Source organism: Rana temporaria, chromosome 9, assembly GCF_905171775.1.
Source record: "Rana temporaria chromosome 9, aRanTem1.1, whole genome shotgun sequence".
Taxonomy (NCBI): domain Eukaryota; kingdom Metazoa; phylum Chordata; class Amphibia; order Anura; family Ranidae; genus Rana; species Rana temporaria.
Genome location: NC_053497.1, coordinates 117,004,462 through 117,026,356, shown reverse-complemented (window position 1 = coordinate 117,026,356; position 21,895 = coordinate 117,004,462). Strand labels below are relative to the sequence as shown.

Below are 21,895 nucleotides of genomic sequence, written 5' to 3'. Positions count from 1 at the left end.
TAATGGGGGGGGGGGTGGTGGTGGTCTGTACTAATGGGGGGGGGTGGTCTGTACTAATGGGGGGGGGGGGTGGTCTGTACTAATGGGGGGGGGGGTGGTCTGTACTAATGGGGGGGGGGGTGGTCTGTACTAATGGGGGGGGGGGTGGTGGTCTGTACTAATGGGGGGGGGGTGGTGGTCTGTACTAATGGGGGGGGTGGTCTGTACTAATGGGGGGGGGGGCTGTACTAATGGGGGGGGGGCTGTACTAATGGGGGGGGGGGAGGTGGTGGTCTGTACTAATGGGGGGGGGTGGTGTGTACTAATGGGGGGGTGGTCTGTACTAATGGGGGGGGGGGGTGGTCTGTACTAATGGGGGGGTCTGTATAATGGGGGGGTCTGTATAATGGGGGGGGGGTGGTGGTGGTCTGTACTAATGGATCGGAGGATATGCACTGTTACAGTAATAATGCCAAAAATAATTTGTTTTAATAACAGTTAATTTGTTGCAAATATTTTTTTCTGTGTATTTTTAGGTGACCAGGGGGGTGAGGGGTGAAGATGGGGGGCGCCACAGGATTAGCTCGCACATGGTGCCTGTACACCTAAGGCCGGCCCTGTATACTCTATCCTTTTATTAACCCCATTGAGTTTACTTTTGAACTCTAAAGAGGGATAACACAACTCAAATTCCAAAAAAGTTACAAAGTTGTGTAAAATCTTCAGAAAAACAAAATGCAATGATTTTTAAATCTCATAAACCCATATGTTGTTCACAATAGAAAACATTAAAGGGGTTGTAAAGGAACCCCCCCCCCCCTAAATGGCTTATTTTACCTTAGTGTAGTCCTCCTTCACTTCCCTCATCCTCGTCCTTTTAATTTTGCTTTTAAATGTCCTTATTTCTTCTGAGAATTCCTCACTTCTGTTTGTAACTACACACCGGAATGCAAGGCTTTCTCCCTGGTGTGAAGAAAGCCTCCTGAGGGGGGGAGGGGGGAGCAGGCAAGTCAGGACACTCTCTACTTTGCAGATAGAGAAACAAGCTGTGTATTATTGGGCGTCCTGACACTCCTGCTCGCCACCTCCCCCCTCAAGAGGCTTTCTCCACACCAGGGAGAAAGCCTTGCAATCCTGTGTGGAGTTACAGACAGAAGAACAGGAAGTGAGGATTTCTCAGAAGAAATGAGGACATTTAAAAGCAAAATTAAAAGGACGAGGTAAGTGAAGGAGGACTGCACTAAGGTAAAGGAAGCTATTTAGGGAACAAAAATGTTTTCCTTTACAACCCCTTTAAGGTCAGCAACAAGTCTCACAAAGTGTAGCATCAGTTTAAACATTTGACATGTTTTCTATTGTAAATAAAATATGGGTTGATGAGATTTGCAAATCATTGCATTCTGTTTTAGCTTTGCTAGTGGACAACTGTCTCTAGCTTCCATCACTTGCCCAAGACAAGCATTGGCAAGAGGAATGCAGATAGAAGAGAGATGTGTTGGCTTGCTTCAAAGTAAGTGCAGGGAGCCAGAAAGAGGCGCTTGCAAACAAAGCAGTTGTCTACATTACAAGGCGTCTTGGAGGATGGGACAAGGTACAAGTACTTTTTCCCTTTGGGAACTGAATACTGTGTGGCTTTTCAAAGGCCTGATCAAGGAGGCAATATAAACATTTAACAAAAGAACAAATAAAAATTGATTGCCTTTTCTGACTTTGGTTACAGGATTTATTGGAATTGATACCTTGCTAAATTGTTTATACTTTTCCACACACTGTAACTGGCATATACTGTTGTTTTAAGTATCGTTTAACATAATCTTCCTGATGTAAATATTGTGCAATGATTCAATTTTGTAAAGTTGTTAAATACATCAGATTCTGGTATGTGGAGATCAGACACAGAAGAAAAGCCAGCTTACCTTTATCCGGGTTGTTAAGCTGAAAAATATTTGGATGTTCTGGATCATCTGGTAATACTACCATCCAGCCCAAGATTGACATCTTCTTATTGGGAGTGGACTTGTACTGAAAATAAGACAGTCATTGTGGAAAAATTTGAGATTTGCAGAGTAAATTTATCCCTTCAGGTCATTTATAGGTACTTCAAGGATTCTACCTAAAATATACACTGCTCAAAAAAATGTAAGAACACTTTGAAAACACATCAGATCTCAATTGGGAAAAATATCATGCTGGATATCTATACTGATATGTTAAGAACAAAAGGATGCCACATCTTTTGCTTTTTAGGGTATCTTTGAATTCAGCCCTCGTAGGTTGATAATTTTAATTTCAAAGTGAATAAAAAATGCAGCAGGCTAGTCCATTTTGATGAAATTTTATTTCAGCAACTCAAAATGGTACTCAGTAGTTTTTGTATTGCCACCACGTGCTTGTATGTATGCCTGACAACATCGGGGCATGCTTCTAATGAAATGACGGATGGTGTCCTGGAGTATTTCCTCCCAGATCTGGACCAGGGCATCACAGAGCTCCTGAACAGTCTAAGGTGCAACCTTGCAGCGTTGGATGGACCAAAACATAATGTCCCAGAGGTGTTCTATTGGATTTAGGTTAGGCGAGTGTGGGGGTCATTCAGTGGTATAAATTCCTTCATCCTCCACGAACTGGCTGCATACTCTTGCCACATGAGGCCGGGCACTGTCGTGCATCAGGAGGAACCCAGGAGCCACTGCACAATGGGTCCAAGCATTTCATCCCGATAACTGATAGCAGTTAGGGTGCCATTATCTATCCTGTAGAGCAGGGGTGCCCAACCCTTTGAGGAGCGAGGTCCACTTTAGCAACTTGGTAACCGATCGCAGGCCACAATGAGCGGGCAGATGGCAGGTATATGTCCACTCTGCATATGTAGAGCCCGCTCCACCCTAAGGGCCCTCCGATCCGCCCACACAGAAGGGACAGATCCCGGTGACGGATACTGATGGCTGGTACTTCTGATGAGTACTGATTACGGGTACTGGTGACTGGTACTGGCACTGCTGTCCTAGATCACAGGTTCACTTCTCGTGCATTCTGGTGTGACAGGAAGCATAGGCTCTCTACTGCAGCCACATGCTTCTGTCACAGGCAGAGTACATTTGGTATCACTCCACCTGTGAAGGAGCCCGCGCTATACAGGAAGCATCGGCTCTGCTTCCTATAGCGGCGGATCCGTTCTTTGCGCTGATGCTCGGAGATAGTGGGTCGGGAACCGGCGATCTGGGCTTGCCGACCCGCCATCTCAGAGAAAGACATGGCGGGCCACATCAGAGTACGCCGCGGGTCAGCGGTTGGGCACCCCTGCTGTAGAGGTCTGTGTGTCCCGCCATGGATATGTCTCCCCAGACCATCACTGACCCACCACCAAACCGGTCATGCAGAATGATGTTACAGGAAGCATAATGTTCTCCACACTCTTTCACGTTTGTCACGTTCTCAGGGTGAACCTGCTCTGCTTTTCACAAATGAAAGGGTGCAGGGGGCGAGCCTGCAAATTCTGGTGTTCAATGAATGGCAAATGCCAATCAAGCTTCACGGTACTCGGTAGTGAGCACAGGGCCCACTAGAGGACGTCTGGGTCTTAGGCCACCTCAGGAAGTGTGTTTTTGTTAGTTTGGTAAGAGTCATTCACACCAGTGACCTGCTGGAGGTAATTTTGTAGGGCTCTGGCAGTGCTCATTCTTGCACTAAAGAGCAAATACCGAACCTGCTGATGGGTTAAGGACCTTCTACGGCCTCGTCCAGCTCTCCTAGAGTAACTGCCTGTCTCCTGGAATCTCCTCCATGCTCTCAAGACTGTGCTGGGAGACACAGCAAACCTTTCGGCAATGGCACGTATTGATGTGCCATACTGGAGGAGTTGGACTGCCTGTGCAAACTTTACAGGGTTCAAGTATCGCCTCATACTACCAGTAGTAGCACCGACCCTAGCCAGATAAAAAACTAGTGAAAAACATTTAGAAAAGAGTAGAGAAAAAAATGTCAGTGGCCTCCACCTGTAAAACCATTCCGCTTTTGGAGGTTGTTGCCCATCTAGTGCACCTGTTAATCATTTTCATCTGCTTTGGTGTTAATGAAATTAACAACCCCCTCTTCTACTTAACTGACTAGATAAATATCCCAGGAGTTTAAATGACATGCTATACTATGATCAAATAATCAAAGGAATGCTTTTTAATCAGTGTATTTTGTGCTTATGCCTTGACTGTATTAGGCACATTTGCTGAAATCTTTCAAAATGTGCACTACCTGAGAACATCTGCTCTTACTATAAGCGCATAACTATCTGTAATAGTGTAGTAAGGAGCACTGAACCCCAGCTTGCTTTTTAGGCATAGAAAACCTCTAGTAAAAGTTTCAACAGAGAAAACTTCCACTTCAGTAAACACTAGGACAGTGCTAAGGATACCGTATACCATATAACGCACTTCTGTCATTTGATTTCAAGCTCTGTGCAGGTGTCTGGCAAAGGCTGTGAGCCAAGTATAGTGGCAGTTGAGGTGGGAAATGTTTTTAAACTGTTGTTTTGCAAAAAAAAAACATTAATGGGCATGGGCAGCCATTTAAAGACCGGATACTGTTAACAACAAATACTCACATTTTTCCTTTCATTTCCCCGTAAAGACTTGGCCCCGAAATACAGAAGTGTAGACCCTGTAAGGGTCACCCAGTAACGTGTCCAGGAGGTTAGCTGAATACAAAGAGTGGCATTATTAGCTGTAGTAATTGCAAATAAGCATTTAGAAACTGTGAGGGCTGTTCACACCAGAAACTGCGTTTTTTTCCCCCATGCATTTTCATAGGGAAGGACAGGTCATTAAATCAGCTAAGCTTGTGTTTTGTTCTCAGTCGCATTTACATGTGACTGTTTTGCGGAAATTGCATCAGGGTGTACTCTTTTTTTTAACTGCCGTGCAGTTGTTTGAACTGTGCTCCTTAGCTAACACGGGTGTTGTACTGTCTATGCAGTGGGAATGTTTTGTATCTGGTGTGATTGGGCCCTCATAGAGGAATTACAGACTTCTATTGTGAGAAGAAGCAGTGAAAAACTACTTTATGCTATATGTATACAGGGCTGGCCTTTGTTATCCTGTTATCTCACTTCTCATTAAAGCAGACCTTCAGTCATTCATTTCAACTTTGCATCTATTAAATCTTCTGCCCTTGTCGTTTTATCTTTGGATAGTAAAACATTTTTTTTTCAGCCGGTAAATACCTTTTACAGCTTACTTCCTGTTTCTTGCCTGATCATTAGCCTAGGTTTATGACATCATGCACAGCTCTCTCTCTCACTCTTGTAAGAGTTTGCCAGGAAGGGATAAGTTGTAAGAGAGCCAATGAAAGCTGCAGAGCTGTAGGTGTGCCTCTGTGTGAATCCAGGAAGTGAACAGGAAGCAGCTGTAGCTTCCCACAGTTAAAATGGCTGCAGCCAGACTTGGTAGAGGGAGATTTCAGCAGCATATTTGTCAAGTACAGAAACACAGTATATATAAAATATGCAAAGTGGTTGGAGGGAAGCTTCAAATGGCAAAGATGCTTTTATTACAAATTATGTGAGCAGACTGTAGTTCCTCTTTAAGAACAACAGGCTCTAATGATTGTTCAGAGATCATGTGATCAAGACTCAGAGCGCAGTGATTTTTTTCCAACTGAATTTTGGCTCAAACTTGTGTTGCATACACACATGGTCACATAAATGTTGTCTGAAATTCCGATCGTCAAGAACGTGGTGACGTACGACGAGCCGAGATCAATGAAGTTCAATAGGAAGTTGGGCTCTTCTGCTTGATTCTGAGCATGGGTGTTTTTTTGCATGTCAAAATTGCATACAGACGAGCGGATTTTTTGATAGCAAAAGTCCAATGGAACATACACACGGTCGGAATTTCCGACCAAAAACTCACATCAGACTTTTCTTGTAGGAATTTCCGATTGTGTGTACACGGCATAAGTCTTTCGTTTTCAAAGCAACTATCTAGGGATTGTTAGAGAGCAGTTGTTCAAAGAAGAACCACCTTTATTATTATTTTTCTGTGTTATGCCCCCACCATGGGACAAAGTACATGTCCTATATTGCTAGGTGCTTCTTAAGTCTAGTTATGAAGTATGACCCCCCCCCCATATTTGGCTAAATGTAATGCAGTTTGTCCTCCGTTCAGTGGGTTGCACTGCACCACTGTACAGATGGAGCTGATACTCAGAGGAACATTGTTAGGTGTAGGTGTCTCAGGGGAAATGGTGGCCTGATTGGATGCTGCAACTCCTGCTGACCTATGGCCGCCATCTTCGGTGGGAAAATCCTACAATTTGGAATATCCTGCTGGGTTTGGTGTACATTTGTGAGCCGCTGAGCACAGAAAAGGGTTCCTGTTTGAGAAAGCACTGTATTGGGACACCAATGAGAGCTCTTCTTCTGTCCAGTCACTGGAGCCACAATCGCAGTCCTATGTTCAGCCTAGAAAAGCCGCCAGTGTGTCCCCAGTCAGCCACCCCTCTAGCTGAAGCCCTCCTCTGTAAAGTAGGCCTTGCTGGAATTATGCCTTACTACTGATTTCAGTTTTACATGTACTTTATCCCATGGGGGGGCAGAACAATGTAAAATTTTTAAAAATAATTGCTCTTCTTTAGAGCTTACAACATCCTCTATGTTTTAGGCATTGTTATAGAGGTGATCAAGAGGAAAGGGACAGGTCACCTACATTTTTAAATTGCACACACCCTCTTGCGTTTTTTATTTTTAGAATTGGTTTAAAATGATCAAGCTTCTGTACCATAATCAGTCATTTTGTAAGGCTGTTCAAAAATTACTTGAGTTTCTAATGAAACTTGGGTGCACTCTTGTGGTGGTTTGCCAGTAATACCACTCATATTGTAAAAGGTTCTAGGCTCTGTGATCTTACTGTTGGCTTCTTCCCTTCTTTGAGTAATGTTTTTCTTCTAAGTGGTCCTTCCATTGCGATAACTCCAGATGAACTTCCCAAAATGCAACTGCATGCGCCTGTAGGGCTAAAAAGTAAAAGAAAAAAAGTTAATCTCTGCAGATGATTTGTTAGCCCTGCCCAGTGTTTAAAATGTTGGGTCTGCAAGCTCTCTAAGGAAGGTAAATGCTATTGTATTCTGTTATCAGATTCTTCACTTGAAGCACGATAAATTCTCCATACCTAAACCTGTGAGGCACTAAGGGATTACTTAAGTTGACATTTTTTTTTCTTTATTACATTTTTTAGGAAATCCACAGTCACCCTGCCCACTGTACAAAATGCATATTCTATAGTTCTACTCACCGACCCCCAGCCACTCCAGTCTGTATCCAAGCACTGGATCGTTCGGAACGCGAGGAACTGGAAGATAAAAAGAAAAAAAAAATACACAAAACAAGTATGTACTATACAGGCTGCATCTCATCTCCCAGCACAGTTCAGACACTTCACAGTTAATGAATATTAAGGAAATTATTTCTCAGTGTGCTTTAATTACTTCCTAATTATATGCAGTAATAGGAAATCCCCTCTTGTGATTGGCTGTCACATAATTGGAAGCTCCTAATTGCAATTGTGCATTGGGAGTAACCGCTTAATTACTGTGCTGAGAGCGCATGTTTGCATACAGCGGCGGAAACAGGCAAAAAAAAAAAGTTTCTTATCATTTTAAATAGTCTTTTCTGATAACTCCAGTACTGAAAAACCCTGCCCAAGGGGGCTGGGGGACTGTGCAATATTAACCCTAACAGTTTTAAACTACAGTGGATTTAAAAAGTCTACACACACCTGTAAAAATGTCAGATTTCTGTGATGTAAAAAAAAATAGACAAAGATAAATAATTGCTGAACTTTTTACACCTTGAACTGTACAACTCAATTGAAAAACAAACTGAAATATTTTGGGGGTGGGGGGTTTGGGCGGTTGGGAGAAAAAGCTAAAATAATATGGTTGCATAAGTGTGCACACCTCTTTATGACTGGGGATGTAGCAGTGTTCAGAATTAAGCAGTCTCATTTAAACTCATGTTAAATAGGAGTCAGTACCAACCTGCCATCATTTAAAGTGCCTCTGATTAACCTCAACTGTTCTAGTAGGTCTTTCCTGACAATTTTTATAGTCATATCCTACAGCAAAAGCCATGGTCCGCAGAGAGCTTCCAAAGCATCAGAGGGATCTTATTGGTATAAGGTATCAGTCAGGAGAAGGGTATAAAAGAATTTTCAAGGCAATAGATATACCATGGAACACAGTGAAGGCAGTCATCAAGTGCAGAAAATATGACACATCAGTGACATTACCAAGAACTGGACGTCTCTCCAAAATTGATGAAAAGATAAGAAGAAAAACTGGTCAGGTGGGCTGCCAAACGGCTTACAGCAACATTAAAGGAGCTGCAGGAATATCTGGCAAGCACTGGCTGTGTGGTACAATCTCCTGTGTGACAACAATCTCCTGTATTATTCATATGTCTGGACTATGGGGTAGAGTGGCAAGACGGAAGCCTTTTCTTACAAAGAAAAACATCCAAGCTAAATTTTGCAAAAACACATTTGAAGTCTCCCAAAAGCATATGGGAAAATGTGTTATGCCCAAAAAGTTCAACCTTGGTTTTATCAGAATATAATTCCAAAACATATGTTTGGTACAAAAACAACACTGCACATCACCAAAAGAACACCATACACACGGTGAAGCATGGTGGTGGCAGTACAATGCTGTGGGGCTGTTTTTCTTCAGCTGGAACAGGGGCCTTAGTCAAGGTAGAGGGAATTATAAATAGTTCCAAATACAAGGCTTCAAGCTTCTGCTAGAAAGCTGAACATGAAGAGGAACTTCATCTTTCAGCATGACAACGAGCCGAAGCATACATCCAAAGGAATGGCTTCACCAGAAGATTATAGGTTTGGAATGGCTCAGCCAGAGCCCAGACCTGAATCCAATTTGAAAATCTGTGGGGTGATCTGAAGAGGGCTGTGTACAGGAGATGTCCTTGCAATCTGACAAATTTGGAGTCTGGTGGCAATATTTGCACACTCTTCTTTGCAATGTCAAGATGTGTCATGCTGACTCATACCCAAAAAGACTGAGTGCTGTAATAAAATCAAAAGGTGCCTCAACAAAGTATTAGTTTAAGAGTGTGCACACTTATGTAACAATATTATTTTAGTTGATTATTTTTACTTCCCGCCACCTAAAAGATTTTAGTTTGTTGCTTAACTGAGTCCTGAAATGATTTATCTTTGTCTAATTTTTTAACATCACAGAAACCTGACATTTTAACAGGGGTGTGTAGATTCGATCACTGTCTTAACAAAGGGTTAAACAGGGAGTGTTAATGAGACCGCTAATGGTAGATCAAAAGTCAGCCGCTGCAGGAGGACCCGGCTGAATTTCTATCTAGGGGTTGGCTGGTTGTACAGAAGTAAATTTCTTGATTAACTTCTGTACAACCAGCCTGTCTGTTTTTTTGGGCTAGATCAGTGCTGGTGGCTATAGCCGGAAACACTGATCATTGTGTTCTGACATCAGGGAACTCCCCCCCCCCACTATTAGAATAGAATAGCTCCACGGGAGGTATTCCCCTCAATCAACTCCAAGTGTGTTGATGGTGGGAATAAAAACTTTTTTTTTTTTGTTCAACTGTCTGGTTTGGAAAAGAAAATGCATGATCTACCTTCAACCAGTAGGTTAAAAGAAAATAAACTGACATATGCTCGCATCCACACAAGCGATGTGGATGTAGGGCTCTCCCTGCTTGTGCTATTGCATTCTGGCAAAGGGAGCTCCTCTCCCCCTGCTATAGAATACACAGATTGGTGTAGCCGTTGGCTGGTTTTCCAGCAGGATCATTAAACAGAAGCCAGTCATCAGATCGGCTTCTGTTGAACAGAGGAGTGCACACGTACCGAAAGCAGGAACCAGACTACTTTTGGTATGCGTGTAACCCAGCTTTAGCGCCATACCTCCCCTCCGCCCAAAGTCCTTGGGGAAAACTTGACTCTAAAATTGTTCAGAAAAGCTTGCAGGTTGATATGCAGCCTTCACCTGAGAAACATCTAAAAGGTAGGAAATATTTAGATTTTTTTTTTAGGTATTCTGTATGAATGAAAACACATAACATAATGGGGTTTTCTCAAACTTGACTGCAAAAGTGGAAACATACTTTAAGATATGGCAAACAAAGAGTGCAACACAAGGCCTAGATGCACATCTCAGCGCCACAGGACTAAGGTGTCTCTGAAAAGGTTAATTTAGCAGTAGAAAATTGAACAAAATAAAATAACCATTAACACTCTTTACAAGGATATGGAAGAAGCAGCTATTTAAAGTCCAAAAAAGTCAGAGACTAATAGAACGCATAGATATCAAAAGTATCATTTGGACTTTCTAGTTTGATAAACAGCGCTGGTTAGAGTTGGTTAAATGCCCAACTGCATAAAGGCATTCATGTGATGACGGTGTAACAGGAATTTCATACAGTGATGGGTGCTTCTAATAGTAAGTTTGTGATGGATCCTACACCTGCTCCCAATCTTCACCACAAGTGAGGCACACTCCCCTTCGGGGTACAAACTCACCAGAGGGCCAATATATATAAGCCTTCGCCGTAATAGTCCCGCCCTGACTGGTTTCGTCATCCAATCGACTTCAACAGAGGGCCCTCTGTTGAAGTCGATTGGATGATGAAACCGGTCAGGGCGGGGCTATTACGGCGATTCGGAAACCGGAAGTGACGAGTGCACTTCACTGGTGGTTCATACAGACCAGGAAGGAAGACTAGCGTTGTGACAACCCCACGCAAACCTCTGGGGCCACAGACACCATTTAGAAGTCACTCTTACTGTATGCTCATCACCTTATACTGACGGTACGTGCATTTGGAGCGGGGGTTTTACCAATTGTGTCAAAGGGGTGCTTTTTTTTTTTTACTATTAAAAACGGGATTACACTATGTTGGTGCCTTCTTGTCTTTATATGTATATGGAGTACTAACCCACGCTGACCCCAGCATTGTTGACGGATGTCCCAGTGAAAGATACCGCTTAAGGCTTATATATATTGGCCCGTTGGTGAGTTTGTACCCCGAAGGGGAGTGTGCCTCACTTGTGGTGAAGATTGGGAGCAGGTGTAGGATCCATCACAAACTTAGAAGCACCCATCACTGTATGAAATTACTGTTACACCGTCATGACATGATGATGATCACATTGGGCATTTAACCAACTCTAACCAGCGCTGTTTATCATTTGGACTTTCAGTTCTAGTTTGATACTTTTAAATACTTTAAGATATATTTTTAAGTGGTTCACCCACAGGGTTAAATTTACATTATCCTCTTGGTTGATTCATATAATGTCCCCCTGTGACTTAGCTGCATTTTTTATAAAGCAATATACCTGTTTACAGAGCGCAGATCGGTGCTCATGTGACCAGCAGGCGATTTCCTCTCTTGGCCTGACAGCTGCAGCGGGCGAGGCCAAGGATCCACTGCTGATATCAGTCAGGAGCGGAGGAGGAGAGAGGTGGCAGCTGTCACGTGAGACAGGAGAGAGGCGGCGGGTCACGTGAGCGCCGATCTGCACTCTGTAAACCAGTATATATAGCTGCATATTTTTTAGATCGCACAGTCACAGGGGGACATTACATGAATCAACCGAGAGAATAATGTAAATATAACTATAATTTGAGGAGCAGGAGGGGGGAGAGGATGGAGGAGGGCATGGAGGAGAGACGGGAGACACAGCGAATGGTGGAGGCACGGAAACTAACCACCGTGTCAGGGCTCAGCAGCCATGATATACCGTGGTCAGTTTACAGGGGGGAGGGTATAGCCGGGCAGGATCAGCCAGGTATTTCAGTTGTTACAGGGGGCCAAATGACACGGCACAAGCACTGTGCTGTATAACATGCTTTAAAGGAACATGATTTTTTATTCAGGTTAACATACATTAAGTATTGCATGCTGGAATGAAGGGATGGATATACAAGATACTGTATGCAATTTTTACTTTACCAAAGGTGGCAACATATGCATGAAAATTCAGCTGGGTCAGCAGGACCTGCCGAACTTCAATCCATGTGTGGCCACTGCAGGTGAACAGACGTTGATCTACTGATTGACTTCTGTTCAACCGGCCTCTCAGATAAATGCCGCTCAATCAGCAGCTGCATCGCTGATCTGTGTATTCTGACCGCGGGGGGAATCCTCCTCTGTCAGATTACAATAGCTCATGGGAGGATTAGTTAAAAATACTCAAACTTTTTTTTTTTTTTTTTTTTATAGCCTGAGTGAATCAAATTGTCCTCTCCAGATGAATGATCATCACTAATTCATAAACACTATTAACCTGGTTTTTCTGTTAAATTTGAGACTGTAAGCCAATAAATTGAATTTATCAACCACGCATATCCTATTTGTTACCTATTCGCTTCCATGTTGTTTCTACAGGCTCTTCAACTATTCATTGTGCAATCGAATGCCACCAGCAGCATAGAAACAATATCTTACTCAGAAACCCCCAGCCTCTCCGGGTTATATCTTTTATGTTCTGGTTATGACTGCTTGCCATGAACCCGCAGTAGAAGCATGCAGTGCTGTGCCAGGCTCCATGGCAAAGCTCAACGTCTGTGAATTTCTCATTGGCTGCAATGGATAGTTAAAAAGCCAGGGAGGGCTACTGAAAAATCAGGGCTGCTGAAATCAAAAACGGACAAAAAAAACGAACTGCTCTCACTCAGTGGCCTATACAAGTGTACTGAAAAGGGGACAATCTATTTTTCAATGTTTTTAATTATCTTGCTTTGCTACACATCTCTATGACTTGATACAGCTTACCCTGTACTAAATATCAAATACTCATTTAAAATGGCATTAAATAAAAAATGACAAAATACTATTATTCTATTATTCTGATGGTTATACAGTAAAACCTCATTTACTTTCCCTTTTCTCATTACCCAGCACAATTATGTGTACTCTAAAAACACTTGTTGGAATTCAGTATGGCATTTTAGTAGTTTTAAACCTTGGATTTTTAATACCTAGCCTGTGCAGGTTTCTTGACAGTAATCACATACTCAAAAACATACACCAGGAACAAATAGCATACAACATATTTAATTTAGACATGTAGGATAACAGGGGGGATGGGTTGGTAGTTGTGCAATAATTTGTATTTTATATGTATTATACTAGATTTTGACCATGCTAGGCTTCCTATACTACACTACATTTTTCACGTAGTTGAGGCACACTCTGGCTCCTGATCTCTGAGGGGTAATAGGTGTGAAAGTCTCTCTGTATGCTGCCGAAATAGCAAACCATGTAATGTCTCTCTCCAAAGGATTTTATATATTTTATTATGGCTGCCAGCTTGAGAATTGCATTCTACATTGGTGCTTGATAAAGAGATGTTATCCCTGAAATTGAATGTTTTATCCCCCAAAATTAAGAATTTGTACTTGAACTGGAACGGTTGAGTTTTATGATAACAATTGGGAGCTGTACAGTTAAAGGGGTTGTAAAGGATTTTTTTCCCCCCTAAATAGCTTCCTTTACCTTAGTGCAGTGCTCCTTCACTTACCTCATCATTCCATTTTGCTTTTAAATGTCCTTATTTCTTCTGAGAAATGCTCACTTCCTGTTCTTCTGTCTGTAACTCACCACTGTAATGCAAGGCTTTTTTCCTGGTGTGGAGAAAGCCTCTTGAGGGGGAGGGGGTGAGCAGGCAAGTCAGGACACTCTCTACTTTGCAGATAGAGAAAGGAGCTGTGTGTTAGTGGGTGTCCTGACACTCCTGTTTGCCCCCCCCCCCCCAAGAGGCTCTCTCCACACCAGGAAGACAGCCTTGCATTACGGTGGTGAGTTACAGACAGAAGAAGCGGGGGAGACGATGGCAGCCAGGAAACTAACCGGCGTTAGACAGCTGAAGCAGAGGGAAGTACTGCAAACACAATATTTGAACATATATCATTCAATTCAGCTATAATAATTCTGGGCTGATCCTTCTAGCTAAATAAATCCTCTTATATAAAGTTCCCACATTTGAAACAATACCATATCAAAAATATATATGTGTGCATATAACAAAGATATAATAAGTAGATAAAAAAAATAAGATAAAATCCTGTGCAATGTGTTCTTGTATAAAATTTCCAGAACTGCTTGACAAAAGATTCTTCAGTGCTTCACACACACTCAGCACTGGCCTCTCACCTTATATATTGACCTATGAAGATATAGGTCATACATACTTGTCCCTTTTTAAGGGAAATTTTTCACTGGAGTCAGTTTAATACAAGAACCTCTTTAGATCGGCCAAAGAATGGTAAAGCTCAGGGGGGAAAAAAAACCCCCATCATAGCACTTTCTTCTGATAAATGTTAATAAAAAAGCCCCAAAGGACATACACTCACAATGAATGTGCAATCACATATAAAATCGATCACCTCAGAGGGCGTCCTATAGGGGCTGCAGCTTGTGGATGGGATTCCTGTATTAGCAACACTATTCCCCTTTAAAGCAGTTCTATATATTAAAATATAGGCTCATGATCTACAGAGTTACAAATGCATCCAAACGTCTCACACCCCTCGTGAAGCACTGAAGAATCATTTGTCAAGAAGTTTTGGAAATTTTCTAAAAGGACACACTGCATGGGAGTTTCTTATTTACTATATCTTTGTTGTATGCACACTTTACACAGTTATTCATATATGTATTTTTTTTATTTTGGGTATGGTATTGTTTCACATGTGAGAACTTTATAATGAGATGATTTAATTTAGGTGGAAGGTGCAGCACAGAATTATTATAGTTGGATGCGTTATACATCTGGCAATTCCAGCAGCAGCACAGGTTTGACAATTTAATGGTATATAAGTTTAAGGTTTAGAATATTTTTGTGGTTTGGCAAGGGATTTTTTTTTTAAGTTCATTTTGGACACAATACAGCCCATGTGTCTCGCTAAAAATTTCTACATTTGTGTCGGTTTGGTAATCACAAATGTCATTCAGGATCTTGCCGCTATGTTGCATAGCTTGATTGTGGCAGGGTGAAGACACCAACCACTGCAGAAGCACAAACTACTGTAAGTAGTGCTGGGACAAGATCATTCACTGCCCAGGGTGAAGATGCCAAACTAATTAGGCTGTGTTTAAAAGGAGGCATGGGGAACTGGAGGTTGGGGTTTCATCTCTTTTAAGAGTGACCCACTGTGGTTCCTTTTTCAGAGGGCATTTGACAGGCAAATGAGGAGGCATTATGTAACCTACTCACTTTGTTTTAACCCCTCAAAGTTGTGGCGCGGCCTCTTTCACTTAAAATGGTTGAGTTTGGTATTGCCTACCAAATGCGAAAGAGGAGATTAATAGGGTTAGTTATAAAGGCAGAAGTTTTTTTTTTTAGCTTATTGCATTCTATGGCATTAATGCCAGGTAGGGGCTCCATGTCTGAATGTACACAGGGCGCTGCAAATCGCTTGGGTGCCTCCATAGCAAGCTGCTTCCCGAGGGGGCACTGAACAGGAGGGAGGGAGGGGCCAGGATCACAGAAGAGGGACCTGAGAAGAGGAGGATCCGGGCTGCTCTGTGCAAATCCACTGCAATTTTTATAGAAAAAAAACAAGATTTTACAAACATTTTAAGTCTTTCTGCTGCATATGCAAACCCCTGTCCACTGCCTTTGCAGCTTAAGCCTGGTGCACATGGGCTGAATATCAGGCCGGTATTGGCGCTTCAACAGAAACTGGCCGATATTCAGCCCTCGTGTATGGCAGCCTGTCCGGCTTCTGTAGAACAGGCATGCCAAAAAGAAAATCTGCCGATCAGCAATTGCTGATCGGTGTGTTCTATTGGGGTGACCAGTCCCCCGTCAAAACACAATAGCTGAGTGGAATGATCACTGTACTAACATTGCACAGTTAGTACATGGACTTCCTGGAGAGCCCCTTCGTTTGGGTCCCTTTCACACGGGGTGGAATTCTCCGCTGATCCCCGCTGAACAGGCGGATGACAGGTCATTGTCTGCTCCGCTATGCAGAGTGGATAAGGGCACAGAATGCTGTTCTCTATGGGGTGGTTGAATGGAAACGGACTGCCTGTCCGTTTCCATCCGATCTAAAAGGCGCTGGACGGATGGCAAACGTATTCCCGTCCATCTGTTTTTAGCGGACCAGATTGGAGGCTGGCGGATGACAGCGGACACATGTCCAGTGACATTCGCTGCCCCATAGAGAACAATAGGTGGTCCAATCAGGTCTGCCTGAAAAATGGACAGATGAACCCAATCGGTCCGCTGGTGTAAAAGATACCATATTGTGTACCAGGCTTTAAGGTGGAGCAGTTGGGGGCCGTAACTCCTCATTGCTTCCCCAACTGTGAGTTTAAATGAGCCATGTGGGAGGTAGGGTGACAGAGGCAGGGGAGCGCTCTACCTCCACACCTCTGTGTAATTACAGTTCAGTCTCGGCATAGCACCTGTCTAGGAATAAAGGCAGCTGCTTCCTCCTCTGTCATGTGATATGTCTTACGACAAGGGGAAATAGGAAAGGGCAACCTGGCCTCTCTCTTCAAAAAAGTGTTGTTCTCAGCATGGCCACTGCCTTGCCTTCTCTCCTGCCCACATTTCACTGCTTTTGGAGGAAGAAGAGAGCAGAATCTTCTCACAGCAGCTGTCACACCCCTTGCTGTGTGCTCCATTCTGAATGACAGGAGCGACTACAACATCATTCCTGTCATTTAGGCGACTGGAGAACAAGGTGCTAATAAGCTCTCATCACCAGACCAGACCACCCCCCCACCTCCACACACACATAGCAATACTGTGCCCAGGGCAAGTGACACTTCTGCCTTTCCTCCTTGTCCCAGCCCTCACTACCGCAAGGAAATATTCCCACTGTGGGAGGGGCAGAGACACAAATCACTGCAGGGAAATCTTAACATTATGTGAGTGGCACAGAGCCCCAAACTATTTTGATTGACACTAGTGTGGGAAAGGCAGAAGAACAAACTACCGCAGGGAATAATCTACATTATGGAAGAGGCCCAGAGCCACAACATTTTTGGGGGACATTGCATTATTGTGGGTAGGGGCAGAGATACTACTAAGAGGAAATCTCACCAGCAGAGTCTGAGAGATATAAAAAAGCCAACAATTTATTGAACCCTCTGGTGTTTATCCAAAAACTAAGTTAAACTTTTGAAGATGAAGCCCGTTTTAAACATTTCAGAATGGCGGACCTAGTGCACACTGTTCATTAAACCCACAAACCTGGAAAGGTAAATGCACCTCCTTTAGGGGTAACGGCTCGATCAGAATCTTATGCAAGCTGGACTGAATTTGTTCACACACATTTGTGCAGTCAACTGTAACTAGAGTATTTTGTAATGCACAAACAACCCTTGTAGTAAGATTCCACACATATAGACAGTACACAGACGCTGAACTCCAACAAAGCAGGTAAAATATAGGTTATTGATAACTGTATCCCATGATTTCCTTGAGGGGGTGAGCGTGCTGTATCACTGTGATTGATATCTGTGTAGAAAACTACAGCACTTTGGTCTCTGATGTCCTGTCATCCTGCAGTTTTCCTAGACTGCATTGAAGAATTATGCTGGGCACACACACCTTTTAAAGTTCGGCCAGTTAACTGCTAGTTAACCCTTGCTTCAAAACAAGGTTTTGGACACGCTTCGTTAAATCTCTCTGAACGCCAGTCAAAACTCCTGTCACTAAATAAATGGTTAGCTTACAGTTCTGTTTACAACTTGCTTTTGCTTTGCTTCAAAAATTATACCCCATGTAGTTTTAGTGGTACTTTAAAGCGTCTTCAAAGCCTCCATATGAATCTATGGCAAAGCTCTCTTGAAGCCCCACGGAAGCCTCATCGAAGCACCAAGCAAAAGCAAGGTGTAAACAGGAATGTAAGATAATCATTTTATTTAGTGACAGGATTTTTATTTGGCGTTCAGAGAGCTTTAACAAAGCCTGTCCTAAGCCATGTTTTGAAGCAAATGTGAACTAGCCCTTACTCTACAATTCTTAGCAAGATATTGACACAGAACCAGAATGAAGGCCATGTTAGAATGCAGGAAATTTTGCATTTGGGTCTAAGCTGCCAGGCACAAATGGACCCGCCAGAACAGCATTTCTCAAACCTATCCTTCAGTCCCACTGCAAGAAATAATTGATAGGAAAGCTCATACATGCAGAGCTGTAAAAATGGATACCTCAGGTGTGCAATTTAGCTGCTCATGTGTATATGAACTACTAGTGGGACTTGAGGACTGGTACATTGGTTTCCAATGGCAAGAACTGAGCGATGGTCATATTCATTGAAGGGCTTTCATTACCAAAAAAGTGCCCCCTATGCTATGACCAATAACTTTAGCCTAAACGTTTCTCTCGCATCCCACCAAAAGTGATCTTACCCCACAAATAATTGTTTACCTTCCCCAAGGTTTATAGATATAAGCCCAATCACTAAAACCTCACGTGAGCTTTTAACATGTTAAAGTCATATCAAAATGTTTTCAGGGCCCAGCCACATCACTGCAGTGCATTAACATGCATAGGGCTGTTAAAGTGAGTTAAGCAGCTCATTCATTTGAATGTACCATTTTTGGCACTGTACTACAACACACATTGGGGTGCCATTCAGAATACATAGGACCGCCTCACACCAATGCATGCAATGCCTGTTATTACAACACAATTGTGTGAATGGGCCCCTCAGTCAATTTTCAGTCTGCAGCTTTCAATTAAAATAATACCTGGTTAACCTGCCACAAAACTTCTTCTTCAGACACTTCCTGTTATGAGGTGCCAACTGTCTTCCAGATGTGCTCCTTTTGTCACCCTATCACATGCTCCCCCCAGTGAAGACTACAGGTAGTCATGCTATAACACATTGCACATGCATGGCCACTCTTTGTCAGAATCAGGAAGCCAGTCCTGAGCAATAATTTGCAGCTAGTGCATGCATGACAGGAAGTGGCTGAAAAGGGCTAGAGGAAATCACCAGTACTGCGATGAATAAAGGTATATTATGAAAAAACAGTATTTTATTAAAAACTTTAAATTGTTTTCTTAGCTTGGCAAACTAAATGGAATGTAGCTTTATTCTAAAACTGACACTTAACACTAAACCTGAAATTAATACTCAGAGGTCTTTTCATGAAAAATTTGTTAGATGAATGTGGCAAGCATTCATTGCACAAAAGTGGCAAGCTTTTACCCATTCTTGATAAATCCTGACAGTATTTTACTTAATATAGTGATTTCCTATAATTGTCAGCTCCATCTAGTGGCCATAATACGGTATTATTTCCGATTGAGGTATTTTAGAAAAAATACCACAACATGGCAACTAGATGGAGCCATGGGCATCTGTTCGGGAGATTCTATGTGCCCTGTTTAGACCCATTTCACACTGGAGCGGTTTGCAGGCGCTTTTGTGCTAAAAATAGCGCCTGCAAACCGACCCTAAACAGGTGCTGTTGTTTCTTGTGTGAAAGTCCCAAAGGCTTTCATACTGGAGCGGTGTGCTAGCAGGACGGTAAAAAAAAAGTCCCGCTAGCCGCATCTTTGGAGCAGTGTGTATACCGCTCCTGCCCATTGAAATCAATGGGACACTGTGGCTATACCACCGGCAATGCGCCTCTGCAGCGGCGCTTTGCGGTGGGTTTTAACCCATTCTTGGCCGCCATCAGGTGTAGAAAATAAGTAATTTCATGACTTAAGAGGGGATTGTTAGAGTATATGATCAACTGTAACTCCATTTTGTCTTTTGTCTTACATTTTACAGTTGTTGTGGTGTTGAACTTTAAATGACCTCTGCTTTATGACAAGTACTTGTACACAGGTGTTTTCAAATGTATTAAGATCATTGTAAGTTAACCAATTAGACAAGGAACATTCTGACAATAGTTGAAATATAGCTTGGACAGATAAGATAAGAGTAAACTTCTTAACAGGTGGTTTGAAATAATTATGTGGAATATGGGAAAGTTATGTACAGTGCATTATTAAGTTTGACAGGGTCAAGCAGAGATCTACTTGTGCCTAATTAAAACTGTTATAATACAGTTTTCAATGTGTATATTAATAATTAGAACTTGTTGTGTTTGGGCCAGATTTATCTTTGGAGACAGTGTTATCTTTATGTCCTTGGAGATGATGATGTCTTTCTATCTTATCTTGCTGTTGAGGCCAAATTAGAAGGGGTTGTTTGTCTTTAGAGTTTCGTGCACCTGCTGAGACTAGATGAATAATGTTGCCTTATCTGATTTTCTAGGCACCTGCTGAAACTCGTAAGATAATGAATCTCTTTTGAAACCTGCTTGACCCTTAGAAACCCAGGAGTAAGTCCCCCTCCCCTCTTGTTTTCTCCTTTTAAAAGCTGTATCCCGTAATAAAGCTTCAGACTTGCTTTGCACATTGTCTGCTGTGTGTGTGTCATTGAGGTCTACAGAATTCTGAATTGCGGTTGTGGTGGATTTACTAAGATAAGAGGGTGGTCGGCTGTCCAGTAATCTTAACCGCCCCGCTAGCAGCCAAATAGCGGCGCAAAATCGGCGGTAAAGCGCCGCTAACTGTCCTCCAGCCCCAGTGTGAAAGGGGCCTTACTGTTCTTGGTGAAAGTAAAAGACAACACAAAATTTTGGGTTGACACAAGAAAAGTATTATATGGAAAAATTAGAACACTAGTTCTGGTGACACCCGGGGATTCCTTCACTTTAGAGGATTCCTGATCACTTCCTGTTTTGGCTATAAGAAGGGATGATGAGAAATTCACCCAATGGGACACAGCAGCCAAAAAAAAGGTCAGGATAGTTATAGCACCCCCCCCCCCCACTTTTTTTGTGTCCTATTCCTGAAAGGAAGTTATGGGAAATAAACCCAACAGGGACTCAGGCTGCAGTCAAAACCAAAACAGTGGCTCTAACCCTTGGACCCTACTCTATCTGAAATTTTAAGTTTTGGCTGGAGTTGGGCTCCAACTTAAAATCTGAGCCACATTATACCATCCACCTGTCGACTTCACTGCTGGTCAGTAAGGCTCGGTTTCCACTAGTGCCACTTGGGACTGCAAAGTCGCATAACAAATCATACCCCGTGATTTCAAAGTACCGTTCATATCTGTGTGACTTCAAGTCACAGCGACTTCAAAGTAGTCTCTGCACTACTTTGGTCCCACTTTGATGCGATTTGAGGTCCATAGACCTCAAGAATACACGGGCATTGTTTCAAGTCGCATAAAAATTGCGGAAAAAATTGTGCAACTTTGGGGTTGCCATAGTGGAAACTTAGCCTAACTCTAGTGCTTCAACAATCCCAATCTGCCCCTCTGTAAGTTGCCTAAATATTGCTGTTTGTGTATATATAATTTATATATATAAATAAATATATATATTTTACACAGTTGATATATATCAGGGCAGAATATATATATATATATATATATATATATATATATATATATATATATATATATATATATATATATTATATTTCCTAATTGTACATTGAGGGACACAGAATTACATTTTCAGGTTTATTTGGTTATGCTGCTACCTTGTAGCACTTAGGAGGTTAGAATATGGTATATAGTGATAGTCTGCGTCCTGGACTGTGTCTCTGACCCCTACTCTCCCCTCTGTGCTGTATTAATAGCACACAGACTTTGAATGTTACCTTTCCAAAATAAACTAAAACCTTCATTAATGGTTGAACAGTGCCTATTTTCAACACATTATGTTTATTACTAGAGTACAGGTGAGCTTAAAGAATTAACTTATTAAAAAGGAGAGAACCCACCACCTCTATGTACCTGTACACACAGCTGCGACTTCTGGGTGAGTTTCGTACTGGGACCCTCCAGTTGGGACCCAGCGTGGCATACATACGACTCCTGTTTGCAAATTTAAATG

The 21,895-nt window shown here is 42.4% G+C and overlaps 1 protein-coding gene and 1 long non-coding RNA gene across 6 annotated transcripts in view; one reads left to right on the top strand and one right to left on the bottom strand.

The window, feature by feature from the left end:
• The window catches only part of LOC120913893, a 77,977-nt gene extending 65,110 nt beyond the window's left edge, over window positions 1–12,867 (top strand). The window contains exons 2-3 of the long non-coding RNA XR_005743586.1: window positions 7,206–7,356; window positions 12,410–12,867. This is a non-coding gene — a long non-coding RNA (uncharacterized LOC120913893). The remainder of the gene's footprint in view (window positions 1–7,205; window positions 7,357–12,409) is intronic.
• RALGPS1 (Ral GEF with PH domain and SH3 binding motif 1) overlaps window positions 1–21,895 on the bottom strand; it is a 765,778-nt gene that overhangs the window by 13,080 nt on the left and 730,803 nt on the right. For 3 of the 5 annotated variants that reach the window (XM_040324221.1, XM_040324220.1, XM_040324223.1), the window contains 5 exons: window positions 21,796–21,876; window positions 7,263–7,319; window positions 6,879–6,984; window positions 4,577–4,669; window positions 1,896–2,001 (listed from right to left, as the gene is read on the bottom strand). In XM_040324221.1, the coding sequence (XP_040180155.1) occupies window positions 1,896–2,001; window positions 4,577–4,669; window positions 6,879–6,984; window positions 7,263–7,319; window positions 21,796–21,876 (443 nt within the window). The remainder of the gene's footprint in view (window positions 1–1,895; window positions 2,002–4,576; window positions 4,670–6,878; window positions 6,985–7,262; window positions 7,320–21,795; window positions 21,877–21,895) is intronic. The other 2 variants (XM_040324222.1, XM_040324224.1) reach the window with 1 other exon arrangement.